The sequence below is a fragment of the Lactuca serriola genome, chromosome 6, assembly GCF_051521515.1.
Source record: "Lactuca serriola cultivar US96UC23 chromosome 6, Lser_US96UC23_V15, whole genome shotgun sequence".
In the NCBI taxonomy this organism is placed as follows: domain Eukaryota; kingdom Viridiplantae; phylum Streptophyta; class Magnoliopsida; order Asterales; family Asteraceae; genus Lactuca; species Lactuca serriola.
This window is the reverse complement of record NC_136413.1, coordinates 77,824,747-77,841,896: the sequence shown is the minus strand read 5'-3', so window position 1 is coordinate 77,841,896 and position 17,150 is coordinate 77,824,747. Positions and strand designations below refer to the sequence as shown.

Sequence of the window (17,150 nt, the reverse complement as noted above, 5' to 3'; positions counted from 1 at the left end):
TTCTATTCAAAACATACCGTTGTGTCAAACGCAAGAAGATAGAAGCTCTCAAACTCTTCCAAACTCTCCGGACTAAACACGCCCTTTATTACCTAATAAGAATCTCAATCTATTTAATTAAGCTCACACGAAACTCTATATACCTTGATACACAAATATAGTTTTCTACTAAATAAAAACTATTATAATAAATTATACTATGAAAAAAAAAACAGAACCCAAAAGTAGATTTAGTCTGGAACGATAATGACATAATAAACAAATATGGTAGAAAATTCTTAGTCAGCACATCACAAGCACAATATTCAAACATGTACTCCTTCTGTAGCAACCAAAACCGCCATTATAACCCAATTGCCTTTTTCTTCTTCATGATCCAAAACATTTCGAATGGGCATTTGTGTGGGAAAGCCTGCAAATGTTGCTCATGTTTCTTCTTCACAGTTCATGGGTATGCTTTCTTCTTTAATAGATGGTCAAAATTTCTCCTCTTTCTAGTGGTTATGAATCCGGTTTTTGATCTTCATAAAATTTTTGGTTGTTGTAGATTATGCAAAGGCTCAAAATGAAAGAAAGCATCGATCAAGAACTATAATCTTCAAGAAAGTTTCAAGGGCATCTGGAGATGAGAATTGTCCAGTACCCATTAACCTCAAGGCCTTCACTTTCAACGATCTTAAGACCGCCACCAAGAATTTCCGGCCGGATAGTATGGTCGGGGAAGGTGGTTTTGGTCGTGTTTTCAAAGGTTGGATTGATGAAACCACCTTAGCTCCGGCGAAACCTGGCTGTGGTCAAGTTATCGCAGTCAAAGTACTCAAGTCAGAAAGCCATCAAGGTCACAGAGAGTGGCTTGTAAGTCATCTTTTCTCTTTTCCTTTTTGGTTTTCATCACTATCAGTATCACCATCTCCAATAAGAATAGAACGGACGACATAATTATGATTATATTCTCGTAACTTGCAGACGGAGGTCGATTACTTGGGCAAGCTTCGTCATAAAAATCTTGTTAAACTCATTGGATACTGCGAGGAATGTGAAAATAGACTTTTGGTTTACGAGTTCATGCCAAAAGGATGTTTGGAAAACCACTTGTTTAGAAGTGAGCTTTTTGTCGATGCTTCCATGGCATGCAAGCTTGCAACCATGCATGATGCACCTCGTTTAATTCTTGGTTTTCACTGAACACGGTCATCTTTTTTTCTTGCAGAAGGTGTTGAACCGATCTCCTGGTCCATCAGGATGCGCATAGCCATGGATGTAGCTCAAGGGTTAGCGTTCTTGCATAGTAAAGAACCCAATATCATCTACCGAGATTTGAAGGCCGCTAACATCTTGCTGGATTCGGTATGCCAAGATTATTCAAAGAATCTTATGATCATGATCATGGATTTAAGAAGTATATATAAAGATTGATGATCATGTTATTACTGAAATTTGTAGGAATTTACAGCGAGGCTATCGGATTTTGGGTTGGCGAGGAATGGCCCAGTAGGAGACAACACGCATGTTTCGACCAGGGTTGTGGGAACCAGTGGTTATGCTGCTCCAGAATACGTAGCGACAGGTAGATAAATATGGTTTGACTTTTCTGGTCAAATATTCCGCTTTTGAACTTTCAAACATGAAATGGATTTGGCTACGTATTCAACAATTATAAATGTTTCGTCAGTCGTCACACATTTTGCTTTTTAATTCCAATTGTTAACAATATTATTTTTATAAGTTAACGATACGTATTGAACTAAGAGGTGAAAAGTTGTCAATTTGAACTTAAAAAAAAAGTCAAAATTTTAGGATGCGTTTGTTTGTGGAAATTTTTTTAGTTTTCTAGGAAATTTTTTCAAGAAAAATGGAATTTTGAAAACGCGTTTGGTTCGTTCTGTTTTCCAAAGTTTTCTATAAAAAATGAAAATTTTCAGTTTTTCAAATTGTATGTAAATTAGAAATGTGATTTTTACAGTTTTTCAAATTTCTAAGATGGAAAATGAAACTACATCCGTTCCAACCAAACGCGTTTTCATTGAAAATTGAAAATGAAAACTCAACCATATTTTCTGAAAACATATTCATAGAAAATAAAACAGTTTTCCACAACCAAACGCACACTTAAATTTTCCACGCCATGCTTAGAAACATTAAGAACTTCAAGATGTGTTTGGTTCGTGGATCGGCGAACTTGGTTATCAAATGACAAAATTATTTTTTATAGTTCATATTTGACGGATTTCACGTTCTTACATGGGATAAAAAGAATACCATTGTACTGTGTTTTATTCAAAACACTAAAATGTTGTGTTTATTTATTTATTTTATTATTATTATTATTATTATTATTATTATTATTATTTGAATTGGTTAGTGGTTAGAAATTACTAATTTCAAGTTATTAGAAATCGTCAACGCCTGAATTAGAACCCGATACATTCAATCTAAGAAACAAAAACTCTGCCAAATAGGTTAGTCCCAAATAAACAAAATTTTGTCCCAAATAAACAAAACTTTACAAATTATTAGATTTCATTTCATTTTCTACAAATTATTAGACTTATTTCATTTTCTACCTTTCAAAAACATGAGAGGTTACAATTTACAAACTTACAATTCTCTCATTTCCTAGGTCCTACATATTCAACTTTATTTTTCACATTTCATTTCTTCCAAAAAAACAAAACATTTTCCATATCAAACTCCAATATTTTAATGGTTTGCTCTATGCTAATATAAATATTTTTGACACATTAATTGTTTCATTTGTAAAGGGCACCTGACTCAAAAGAACGATATCTACAGCTTCGGAGTAGTTCTATTGGAATTGCTCTCCGGAAGACGAGCAATTGCTGATGAGAGAGCAGGAGGAGTCGAAGAGACATTGGTTGAATGGGTGAAACCGTTTTTACTTGACAATAGAGGAGTTTTTAGAATTATGGACACACGATTAGGAGGAAGGTATCCGAAGAAGGGTGCACAAGCTGTGGCTGCACTCGCGTTAAAGTGTCTTCGTAATGATCCTAAGAATAGGCCAACGATGGATGAGGTTGTTGCCTCTTTAGAAGAAATTATGAATATGTCCAAAAATATTGCAGAAACCTCACCACCTGTAATAAGCCCGAAAAAATTGTACTAGGAGTAAGCTTAAAAATACAAGCTTGGTACAAAGACATGTGTTAGCAGATGTACAGATCCTTCGCTTTGATAACTAAGATAAATATATGGTCATAAAATGGTTATTAGATTGATTTTTCATCTAGAATATACACTTTTCGTTATGGCAAAATTTTGAGTATAAATATTCATGATGTTAATCATGTAATAATGTATAAATATTCATTATTGTGCGAGTGTATGCAATTTACAATGTTTGTTCTGTACATAAGCTTGTATTGTTTGATTAATTGTATCTCATATGTAGGGTGTGTTTGGTAAAACAAACTGCTAGCTGAGTGGATAGTTGGTTGCTGATAACGTTTTGTTAAACGCTACGTGAGATAACCTTTAGATTTGAAAGATTTTGTTTAAACTAAATGTTAAAAGCTTGTAGTATCAAATGCTAGAAGCACCCAAATACTCCATACAAAACACGACTGTAATATATTATGTTTTTATACTTTCATAATCATTACGTTAATTGATAAGGTGAATCTATTAGGAGGGGATCCGGACAACTAACAACCAATATATTGTATTTTTATGAAAATAATAAAAAACCCTCAAACTTAATTTATCCTAAAACCTTTTAAAAAATGTAAATAAATAAACATTTACATATGATAAATTGATTAAACATATATTCAGTATAAATCAATTAACAAACATAAATATATAATGCGTGCATAATATGCAGATTAAGTTAAATAAAATCTATTTTTATATAATAAAAAAAAATCTATAATGGTACATTAACTATTGTATAAATAATTAAAATCTTAATTTTATCCTAGACGAAAGATAGTCATCCACTTAACTTATCTTTCCGTACTTTACATTCTAAAAGAAAGTAACATTTTTTTTTTTTTTTTTTTTTTTTTTTTTTTTTTAACAATCTAAGAACATGACAATAAAATGAAGATTGAGACTCACTAGAGTAAGATATAGTATCATTAAGTTGGAGAGCTCGAGACCGATCAAGGATGCAACAATAGAAGGAGGAGGCTATGTTTCTCTTAACGTGTTCGGTAAAACTAGCTGGTAGCGGATAACTTGTAGCGGGTAGCTTGTAGCTTGTAGCGTTTTGTTAAATGCTACATGAAGTAGCAATTGGATTTGGAGCGTTTTGTTTAAACTAAAAGTTAGAAGCTTGTAGTGCGAACGAGATTTTCTGTTCAAAATGGAACGTTTTTTCAAACGCTAGAAGCTAGAAGCTCTCAAACGCTCCGTGCCGAACACGCCTCTAATTTCGTTCATCCATTATTTTGTTGGGATTTATTAAAAAAACATTTTCTGTGAACGCTAAAAACGGAAACGAAAGCATTAAAAACTTGAATAAACGTAAAACCAATTTAACTCACCAATGATCATTTTGAAAACAAAGAAAGATTAATACAACAAAGGATGAAAAAGATTACAACCTTTGTAGACCTTGATTCATCAAGGGGAGTCTTTTAAGTTGATGAAGATGGCAAGAGAGATCCAAAGAGGAAATCTTCTATATGTATCCACCCCAAGCAAATATGAAGCACCAAAGATGCTAGTCTTCTCTTGTTTAAGTAATTTTGTGTCTTTGAAATTTAAACAACATTTAGCCTTAAACGAGAAGAACTTATGGACTTAAACTCTACACTACACTTTGCAAGAGAGAAGAAGATAGAGAGCAAGCATACTCTTGGCTTTCAAGGGAGAAAGAGGAAGAATTTATCAACCAAGAAATCTAGCCATGCACTCCTTTATATATTGACACTTAGTGAAACATCCCAAAAATACAGTCCAAAAATTTCATTTTTAAAGCATTAATAAAACCATAAATATCATCATCATATAAAAATCATAAATCATGTATCTCAAAAATATCATAACAATTGTCAATGTATCAAAATCACATGTCAAAACATCTGAATAAATCATCCTAGACTAAAAGTTGTGGTGTGTGTCATGCAGTCATCCCGAGCTCTTCCCTTTACTTTCGGAAGTACCTAAAACCAAAACTAAAAACTGTAAACACGAAGCTTAGTGAGTCTCCCCAAACTACCACACACCATAAACATAATCACATAATAGCATACATGGGCCTAGCCCGCTACCTCGAGCCTCACCCGGCGTCGGACTAATCTGGCATCAGGCCTCGCCTGGCATCGAGCCCCGCTCGGTATACAAATTTGTTTCTACCAGGCCCCGCCTGTCTCTGGGCCCCGCCCACTATACACATACAAATGATATCATATAGTCATGCTAGTACACAAAGAATCATACGCTACACCATATACTCTAGTCTAAGGCCTCGCCTATCATGGGCCCCGCCCCTACTCTGCTAATATGAGATATGGAACCTCATCCACTCTCGGCTAGTGATGAGATACGGGACCCCGCCCACACTCACCTCTCTACCAAGCATATACAAGTATCACAAAGACAACAAGTATAACTAAACATACATCCCTTCTTTGGCCTCGCCCGACATCGGACCGAAATCCATAAACATATAAACATTCCTCAGGCTTGCCCTGACATCAGACTGAAGCCCGGAACATGTAACACATAACATATTAACATATAAGCTAAACATTCATCAGGCTTGCCCCGACATTGGATCGAAGTCCGAAAACATATAACTTGCATCGGGCTAGCCCCGACATCGGACCTAAGTCCGACATACGCTAACACACATAAACGGGCCGACATTGGTACCTTAGACTCGTTCCTATAGGAGAAAACTCACCTCACAAGCTGACTATAAAATTCTATGAATAAACCTCTCGCTGCTAGCTAGTAGATTCACGAACTGTTGATCTCTCGACTCCTCAAGCTACCATTACCAAAATAACAATTAGTCCAAACCAACAATCCTCCTTAGGGTAAAATGATCATTTTACCCCTTATCTAAATTGGTCCAAAACTAAGGCCCTAAAAACAATAATATGAAAGGCCCAATACTAGGTAGACTTCCCAAGCCCACTAGTGGCCCACTAATGGCCCAACTTGCTAAATTAGGCCCAATCCTTCTTATGGGCCTTTCCCTAAAGCCCAAACATATTCTTAGCCCAAATATCTTACGTTTGATGGCCCAACCCGTGGCCCAAAACACGCCAAGCCCATATATGTTGAGTACGTGGGGCGTACTCCTCTGTACGCTAAGCGTACTGGCTGAATGGTGTGTATGTTGGGCATACATGCATGTACGCCAAACGTACTTCTCTATTAAGTCACTTTTCCCATTAAGTACTTAATACTCTATTCCAATGGTTATAATCACAGATCCAAGTCCTCTTCAACGTCTTAATCTATAAAGTCACTGATTTTGTGACTTTACATGACCCTAATAAGCCCAAACTCCAAAATGACATCCTATTTTCATAAAAGTGATCTTAACTCATGCATGAACCTAATAAGACATCCAAGATGGCAACTTTCTGCCTTAGGGACTCATTTAGCACTGGGAGTGCCAACCCTAAGCCTAGGAATCAAATTTGACCATAAAGCTCCATTTAGGGGTGACAACTCTCGACCCAACCCGTAACCCGAGATCGACCCAACCCGAAAATAGACGGGTTTGGGTTGAGATTTGTGACCCGCCAACCCACCAACTCGTTTATTTCATGGGTTGGGTTGGGTTATCTGTTTGGGTTTGCGGGTCAACCCGCCTACCCATATATATATATATATATATATATATATATATATATATATATATATATATATATATATAATGATATATATATATATATATAATGATATATTTAGTTATTAATTAAATTTGATTTCCATCCGTATTCGTAATATTCCGTATCATTGTATTCCTTTCGTATTCGTATGTGACTAATCTGCATTTATGGTTCGTTAATCAGAAAAAGAAAAAAATACATGTCGTTATTTCACGAGTCACGAACGAAGAACACATCCACTTTCTATAAATGTTTTCATTTTTCATTTTATTTGGATGTTATTGACTTTATGAATTTATGTTGAAAACCTTTTTTTTATGTTAATTACTTTAATCATTTTATGAATTTATGTTGAAAAAACCTCATTTTTTTTAAATGTGTTGTTTAATTATTAAACAAGTTATATGGGTTGGGTTTGACCCATTAACTTATGATCCCGCGAACCCATATACTTAAACAGGTTATATGGGTTGGGTTGGGTTGAGGTTTACAACCCACCAACCTGTGACCCGCCAACCCGTCAACCCATATATTATATGGGTTGGATTGAGTTTATGTTTTCTGACCCGCCAACCCGAACCCAACCCAATTGCCAGGCCTAGCTCTATTCTTGGGACCAAAAAGGTCTAAAAACCCAACATAATAGATCTAATCATTCAAGAGGCAATTTCAAGACTTTATACTTCAAGATGATCTGAAATGGGCTTCTCCTTTGAACCACCACCTTGCTTTGCTCTTTACTTGCTTGGAAAATGAATTCACCACACCAAAATGTTCTCTAATAGCCTTTTAAGCTCCAAGAACACTCAAAGAAGGATTAGGGTTTCGTGGTGGTTGTCTAAGGCTGGGAGGGAGGTTGATATCTAGGGCATTATGTTCTTTATATAGTGCTTAGCCCCAAAATTAGGGTTTAGGAACTCTGAGCATACACTAGGCGTACTCCTCCAACACCCGCATCCACTTACACCTCTACGCTGGGTGTACCCCCAACTTACGTTGGGCATACTTCTGTAATTGCTACCTTGCATGCATGGTACCTTCTTGCCACTTTTCTCCATTAGGGACCAATATTGCCAAATACTTCAAAGTACTATAACTTCTTCGTTCTAAGTCCGTTTCCGACGAACTTTATATCCACGAAAAGGTGGCGGGAAGTCCTACGCTCCTAGCTACACCCCAAGCCTAAAACCTTCCGAATAAGACTCAAAACCCATAAAAGATCGAATCGTCCCATTACGCCTATACCATTGGCCTTCGAAGCCACAACCAAGTACTTTCAAAACTAGGTGTTACACTTAGATACATACGATGATACTTGCATTAGATGAAATCATGGTACAAATTACATGTATATGAGAGTAATAGAAAGAAGACACTCAACCTCTCTTGATAGAGGACAACCAACACCCTTTTGCTAGTGATGGGAGGGTTATGTAACTTTTACTCCATCTCATTAACGCATGTGTTATGTAACATTATATAAATGAACTCTAACTAGTCAAAAATAATGTACATAACTTATAAATCACACCCTATGATTTATTAGTTGATTTCTCTCTTAAAAATATTATTTTTATAAAATAATGACTTCCCAATTAACTACAAGAGTTGATAGTATTTTTTTTAATGATCAAAATTAGAATAAATAATCAATAAGTGACTACTTTCTATAAGGTGTGACCCTATACAGTCATATGTTATTAGCAAATATCATTCTATAATGATTCTTGAGTGTATATATCTTTCAATATGTAACGCTTGGTCTAGGTATTATTTATTTCTCAATATTTTACGGTTTTGGGCTGGAACTCGACAAGTTGGGAAGCTCCAACTCGTCGTGTAGGAATTATTTTGGATGCGGGTTTAAGGACTCAACTTGACGAGTTGGGGATCCCCAACTCGACGAGTTGACATTGGAAAGGAAAACCCTAATTTTCAAGGTTTGCACCCTATTTAAAGGCCTTAGGCCTCATTTCCACCCTCCCTCATCGCCCTTTTGTCCAAAGAATCCCTAGTTCATGCTTGTTCCTACATTTTGAGTATGTGAGAGCTTAAAGAGTGCATTTTTGGTGTTTGTTTGAAGAAGGATTGAAGTATGTAACGCCCGGATCCTTGTATGTATTTTAAAACAAATTATTCATTTTTGCAAAGGGACTCGACAAGTTGGAGGCCACTCGTCGGGTAGAAATGGAATTTCGACATGGGACTTGAAGTCTACTCGACGAGTTAAGATCCTCAACTCGACGAGTAGGGCTTCCAGAGTGAAACCCTAATTTTTAGGGTTTGCACCATATTTAAGCACCTTAATCTCCAAAGGGTGGCCTCATCTACAGCCTCCATCACCCCAAACCCTAGCCATAAAACCCTAATCCACATCTCAGTGTTCTTAAGCCATTTTTGTGTGTTCTTGGTGATTTTGAAGCTTGAGAATGAAGGAGAAGCTTGAAGATTCAAGAGGCAGCTAGTAGATCTGGAAGTTTAGTTGCATTTCTGACCCACTTGAGGTATAAAGCTGATACATTGGCTCTCCATTGCTTAGATCTTCATTTAGGGTTGTATTTTGTTACTTTTGGGCCATTTTGAAGTCATTTTCAGAATTTGAGGATATCATGAGGTTTTGACCTCAGATCTAGGCACTCATGAGCTCATAAGGCTTAAAGTTGCCAACTTTATCAAGCATTGGCCCTTCCTCATGCCCTAGATCACTTATATAGCTTAGTTTTGGTGTTTCCAGCTTCATGACACCATGCATGGACATAAAGTTACCAACTTTACATGGTAACTTAGTCCTAGGGGACCTAATCTATGGTTTGGAAGCATTGAACTCAACTGGAAACGATTGAATGTGTTTAGAATATGGGGGACTCGACGAGTTGTTCATACAAATCGGCGAGTTGGGTTGTGGTTCCCTAACCTTTTCTGTTAATGGGTAAACTCATTGAGTCTAAGAGATGACTCAGCGAGGTGGACATGTTTTTGGGTTTGAAGATTGAAGAACCCGACGAGTTCAAGGAGGAACTCGAAGAGTTGTGAGCGAAATGTCCCGACTCTGTATGAGGAGGAACTCGATGAGTAGGATCAATATTATAGGGTTTTATGGATCATGGAAGTCGATGAGTTGATGGACCAACTCGGTGAGTTGAGTCCACCAGGATGTTGACTTTGACTAGGATATTGACTTTGAGTTTGACCATTGACCAGAGTTGACCCTTAAAGGGGTTATGAGTATGAAAGAGTAATTAAAGGAGATTATTATGTGTAGGAGTTTGAGAGGATTTGATCCCAGAGCCGAGAACAGTTCGGCTACTACACGACACTCGAGGTGAGTTACCTTCAACTAGAAGTAGGTCTAAGGCACCAATATCGGTCCACTAGTAGTTGATTATAGTAGGGATGATTGTCTTTATGATAATTGTCTAGTATGCCACTATATGTTATGCTATAGGTGCTAGAATGCTATGATATTATGTGATAGTGGTAGGAAGGGGACTAGTCCCCAGATCCGGTTGGGATAAACCGGTAGGGTAGGTTGGGCACCTAGATATGCCTGATAGTATGTTATGCTATGTTATTATGTGGTAGTGATAGGGGTGAAATAGTCCCCGTAGCCGGTTGAAATAAAATGGAGGTTAGGTCGGGCACCCAGATATGCCTGGCAGGGTAGGTCCAGCACCCAAATATGCTTGATAAGGGGTAGGTTGGCCACCCCGATATACCTGACATGTAACACCGTAAAAATTTGAACAAATTTTCACTTTTGAAATCCATAAAATATCATTTGTAATCATAAATAAAAACGTTGTGTCAACATTGTATCAGTACAAAACCCAAGATCAAAATACATAAACTCCAGTGTGCGTGTGTACGAATCATGCCGGCGCCTTCCCGCGATCATCACTGGTACCTGAAACACATAACACATAACACTGTAAGCATAAATGCTTAGTGAGTTCCCCAAAATACCACTCTAACACATAATAGCCACTCGAGGCTGTAACTCTGTTGACCCCCAGGTCAATGGGTCTCAGTGGGGCCCTTCAGCCCCAACTCTCTGTGGGCCCTCTGGCCCTAACTATGTGGACCCGAAGGTCCTAACTCTGTAACTCTGAATCATGCATATCACATATCACAATAAATCACAACACATAAATAACATCCAATTACACTGGCATATAACTCTAACATACTCTATCACATAACTCTGTTACCATACTAGGTAAAGTATAGTGAGAAGACTCACCTCGGGTATCTCGGTAAATCTTTGACTCGGTAATGTTGGTCTAGCCTCCGCCTAATCATATAAAATAAATACCCTAATTATTATAACTCTCAAAGGCTAGACTATGTCCTCTTATGACACTCTCAAAAGGGTAAAAGGCCATTTTACCCCTCTCATATCTCAAAAGGCCCCACAATAGACCATACCCTAAAAGTCAACCCAAATTCAAATTTTCGGGTTACGCTGCGCGTACCAGATGTGTACGCAGAGCGTACCCGGCTGCATCTCAGAATCGGGGAACGCTACCCAGTACGCGGCGCACCCGACGTACTCCCCAGCTTCAGCCCGTTAGCTCTTGAGGTCTTAAACAGTTAAGACCCACGTCCAATTTCTAGATCTGACCTCATCTAAGCCTCTTAATCCATAAAGCTGATGACTTTATGCCTTTGCATGGCTGAACAAGCCACCAACTCCCATAATGTTCCATCCTCTAACTCTAGAAGGCTTATTACTCAAGCATGACCTCAAACTAACAACCAAAATGGAAACTTTATGGTTCTGAATCACTAATACCACTTAATAGGGACAGATCTCGGACCATGGAGCACTTTACACTCATAAAGTCTCCACCTTTGGGGTTTTTAGCCCTAGAAATGGCACATGCAACAACAAATCAAAAGAAGAGGAAAATTTTGAACTTTATACCTCTAAGTGTATCCCCTTGCTCTGTAGATCTCACATCCAAAATGACACCTCAAGCTTTAGCTTCCAAGAGCTCCTTTCCTTCATCTTCACTAAGTCACCAAAGCACAATTAGCTCCAATAACACTCACACACTAAGGACGATGGGAAGCTCTCTTTTAGGGTTTCACTCACTGATATGGAGGCTGAGAAATGAGCCTTTGCACCCTTTAAATAGTGCACAAGACGGATTAGGGTTTTGCACGTGGGCCGGGTACGCCCAGCGTACCTTGGCGACTCCGCGTCCAAACTAAGCACACGAGTACGCGCATCGTACCCCTCTGGTACGCCCAGCGTACTCACTTGCTAAGTTCTCTCCACACAAGGGCTAATCATGACTAATTGACAAAGAATAAGGGTAAAAGAAATGCACCTGAATCTCGGGGTGTTACAATTCTCCCCCACTAGAACCAGACTTCGCCCCCGAAGTCTCATTCCTCGAACAACTCTGGATGCTGCCCTCGCATCTCCGACTCTGACTCCCAAGTCATCTCGGACCCCTTCCGATGTTGCCACTGAACCAAAACCAGAGGCACTTCCTTGTTCCTCAAAACCTTGATCTTCCGATCCTTGATCGCCACCGGTCTCTCAGCATAATTCAGGCTCGCATCCACCTGAATATCCTCCAATGGTACCACTGCCGACTCATCGGCTATACACTTTCGCAACTGCGACACGTGAAAGGTGTCATGAATCTGACCCAACTCTGCAGGTAGCTCCAAGCGATACGCTACCCTGCCCACCCTTGCGATCACTCTAAACGGCCCAATATACCCGGGTCCCAGCTTGCCCCTTTTCCTGAATCGGATCACTCCTTTCCAAGGAGATACCTTCAGGAGCACCAAATCACCGACCTGAAATTCGAGCTCAGGTCGTCGCCTATCAGCATAACTCTTCTGGCGACTCTGAGCGGTCAACAACCTTTGCCTGACCTGCTGGATCTGCTCTGACGTCTAAAGCACTATCTCCGTACTACCCATCACATGCTACCCCACTTCTCCCCAACAAATGGGGGTCCGACACCTCCTCCCATACAACAGCTCAAAGGGTGGCATACCAATGCTCGAATGATGGCTGTTGTTGTAGGAAAACTCCGCCAAGGGTAAGTACGTGTCCCAACTCCCGCCGAAGTCCAACACACATGCCCGGAGCATATCCTCGAGCGTCTGAATCGTCCGCTCGCTCAGTCTGTCAGTCTGGGGGTGGTATGCGGTACTAAAATGCAGTCTAGTACCCAATTCCCCATGGAATTTCTTCCAGAATCTAGAGGTGAAACGTACATCTCGGTCTGAGACAATCAAGATCGGCACTCCATGCCGTGATACCACTTCCCTCACATACATCTCTGCCAACCTCTCCGCGGAAGAGCTCTTGCTAATAGCGAGGAAATGAGCGCTCTTCATCAACCGATCTACAATCACCCAAATTGCATCGACACCCCTCCCAGTCCTCGGAAATTTGGTGATAAAGTTCATGGCAATCTATTCCCACTTCCACTCGGGAATCTCTAACGGCTGCAACTTGCCGTACAGTCTCTGGTGCTCGACCTTAACCCTGCGACAGGTTAGGCACCTCTCCACGAACCATGCAACGTCCCTCTTCATACAGGGCCACCAATACTCCCTTTTCAGGTCCAAATACATCTTAGTGGCCCCGGGATGGATCAAGAACTTCGATCGATGAGCCTCTTCCATCAAAATGGTACGCGTTCCGCCCACATGCGACACCCAAATCTGACCCTGAAACGTCATAAGCCCCCGTCCATCGGTAACGAACTCCGATACTTGCCCGATAACCCGATCTATCTTCTGGTATTCTGGTCTCACGGCCTCGGTCTGAGCTCCTGGAATGGTGTCCAACACCAGAGTCATCACTGCCAATCTCATACAAATGTCACACATTTGAACACTCTCCGCCCTACGACTCAAGGCATCGGCTACCACGTTGGCTTTCCCCGGGTGATACAGGATCTCGCAATCATAATCCTTTACCACATCCAGCCATCTCCTCTGTCGCATATTCAGGTTGGGCTGATCCATCAAGTACTTCAGGCTCTTGTGATCCGTGTATATGGTACACCGGACCCCATATAGATAGTGACGCCAGATCTTGAGGGCGAACACTACTGCCCCCAACTCTAAATCATGGGTAGGATACCTCGCCTCATGAGGTTTCAGCTGCCTCGATGCATACGCTATCACATGGCCTCTCTGCATAAGCACTGCTCCCAACCCTGATATCGATGCATCACAATACACCACAAAATCCTCTATTCCCTCCATAAGGGCTAACACCGGGGCTTCGCATAATCTCTGGCGAAGTGTCTCGAAGGAGGTCTGCTGCTCTGGACCCCAAGCAAAAACTACACCCTTCCGGGTCAACTTAGTGAGTGGCACGTCGATCTTGGAGAAATCCCTGATGAATCTCCGATAATATCCTGCCAGTCCTAGAAAACTCTTGATCTCCGTGGGTGACCTCGGCACCTCCCAACTCATCACCGCCTCAATTTTAGCCGGGTCGACCAATATCCCTTTCTGGTTAACGAGATGTCCCAGGAACTGGACCTCTCGTAACCAGAAATCACACTTGGAGAACTTGGCATAAAGCCTCTCCGATCTCAAGACCCCTAGGATCTCCCTCAGATGCTCCTCATGCTGCTCTCTAGATCTCGAATACACCAAAATGTCGCCTTTTTGTTTTTTCATTCATTTTTAACTAGGTTGCATAACATTTTAGTATTAAGCTAATTTTCATTCATTTTTTTATTTATTTAAAATTCCAAAAAGATTTTATTTTCTTCTTTTTCACCTTTTATATTTTTGCATAACATTTAGCCTAAGGCATTAGCATTCATACATTTTTGTTGTCTGTTTATTCTTACCTCTCTTGGATACCATGGAACAGGTTCACAATTATTGTATCATTATTGGTCCAGGATCTTTTTGCTACCTCACCCATCGAACCGGGACCACTAGCTACAGTTTGGGATTTCATACTTGTGATCAGATGCTGGTAGCTTAAAGGGGTAAGTGATCATGGCCAGGTAGTTTCATGAAGAATTATGCATACAATACTAATAACCGTAGGATATACTATAGCAATGGATGTTCTTGGCCTTGCGGTCACTACCGCCGAGAGGATCACACTTGATCATGTTTGAACTGTTAGGATGAAGCATTGGTGCTTGTCCCCGAGTAGAATCCATATCCGATCTCTTTACATCACCATATCTTTTTGCGATTTTCTTAGAATTTTAGAGAGTCTTTTAGTCCACATTTAGACATTTTCATTATCTTTGAAAAACCATGAGTTTGAAAAGGAGCTTATATTACATCTTTATGCTCCACACATGGTCATTTTCACACTTAGGTCATTCGGATTATATCATTACCCTTTCGGTTCCACTTACACACTTTTGGGAACCAAATTTTGAGTCAAAGGGTTTTCTTGTTAAAATTTTCGATTGTTAATGCATTACCTAGAAGAATAAAAAAAAAATTGGTGGTTGTCGAGGCCAACACAAATAATAACCCTAAATATTACACACTAAAATAGTGTATAGTGGTAAAGGGATCGAATCCACGGAGATTGGTTCAATTTATAACTCTATGAAAAATCTCTTTGTAAAAATACCTGTAAAATGACAATAAAAATAAAATGGGGGGGGGGGGGTTTGGTGTTTTGAAATACTTGAAACAAACTAGAATTAACTATGATTTAAATAGACAAATGCAATAAAAATAAGAGTTTGATGTAAAATCAATAAGGGAGAGATGGTTGACTTAAAGTTTTCTCACTTTGATTTTTGATGAACATATCATTAGAATCCAATGGTGCAATACTTTGATTTAAATCCTTAATTTGGCTATAGCAATCCAAGGAGCTTGAGATTACCTAGACTTTTCTTAATTGTTGAAATGGCTAGAGAAGCTCATAACAATTTCCTTAGTCAAAGTCACTAAATCCAAATAGCATGTAATTAGTGAAAGTCAACTAGCATTAAGAACCAAAAAGTCACCAAATCCAAGAGGGGTCAAATGCTTTCACCACCATGTTGGAGGAAATGTTTTTATGATTGTGTGAAGCAAAAACAACACAAAAATCATTTGTTGCTTGCTAATTTGAGGATCATTTACTTAATCAAGAAATTAGCCAACTAATCACCACAAACATATTTAAACTCATGAATAAAAACATACTAGTAGTGATAATATGATAAAACACAAAACAATTCCATAAAGATTTAAGAACAAGTTCATGGATTCTTCAACATCCAACAAAAGTTCAAAAGATTCAACAAAAAGTCAACCAAGATTTGTTTAGCCAAGCATGGCTAAACTCAAATGAACAAAGTTAGATAAGATTGTACCAAACATTTGACAACATTCAAGATATGAAAAGAAGATATTCTTCAAGTGTTCTTGGCCTCCAAAAGTGCTCCAAACTCCAGAGAGAAAGTCTCAAAATCGGATCTTCAAGATCAGGCTAAAGAGGCACACCCACCTTCCCAATATAGAGCTCTTAGCAAAATCCCGAAATTGCCCTTGTCAGGAATCCACGCGGGCCGCGGGCTCTGACGGGTAATTTTGGGCTTCTTCAAGTTTTGGGCCCCCACAGCTAATCCATTGGCCCAGTTCGAATCCAATCAACTCCTAGCCCATTTTTCTTCAATATTTCTTCAATTTGAGCCCAATTTGTCTTTCCACATCACTCAAAACTTCCGCAAACTCCTAAACATCGATCTTGCACACTCAAGAATTTTCCCGTGCCTTTCAAATTTAAAGTTCAACACTTCCACACCTTCAAGCAATTGACAAGTCTACTCCATGAATCACCTCCATAGCCATCAAGCACGAAATCCCCATTTCCCTTCAAGCCCAATCGCCTCCCAAGAGTCCCGCTCAGCTAGTCTCCAAGAAAATCTGCAATAATGCTCAAGAAACTAGAAAGTACCCGAAATGGTCATAAAAATAACAAAAGGGAAAATATGCATGGAAATTAACTAAAATGCGAATGGAATGTACTAAAAAAACTATAAAAAGAAGTAAATAAAATGAAGCTATCAGTCGTCGATGAATACGATCACCGAGCGATCGAACATCGGTCTACACACCCTGTTCATGAGATCCATGAACACCGCTGGTGCGTTGGTGAGCCCGAAAGGCATCACCACGAACTCGTAATGCCCGTAACGAGTCTTAAACGCTGTCTTCTGGATATCCTCATCTCGCACCCTCACCTGATGATATCCAGACCTCAAGTCGATCTTGGAAAACCAAGATGCTCCCTGCAACTGATCGAACAAATCGTTAATCCTCGGCAACGGGTAACGGTTCTTGACCGTCAATTTGTTCAACTCCTGGTAATCAATGCAC

General features: G+C 39.5%; 1 protein-coding gene across 1 annotated transcript; it reads left to right on the top strand.

The window, feature by feature from the left end:
• Positions 1-325: 325 nt before the first annotated feature.
• LOC145059226 (putative serine/threonine-protein kinase PBL3) lies at positions 326-3,277 on the top strand. Its single transcript, XM_079007075.1, has 6 exons — positions 326-451; positions 548-855; positions 967-1,102; positions 1,211-1,347; positions 1,444-1,567; positions 2,763-3,277. Exons 1-6 carry the CDS (start codon positions 391-393, stop codon positions 3,125-3,127), a joined length of 1,131 nt encoding a protein of 376 aa, XP_078863201.1. The 5' UTR covers positions 326-390; the 3' UTR covers positions 3,128-3,277.
• The last annotated feature ends 13,873 nt before the right edge of the window (positions 3,278-17,150 follow it).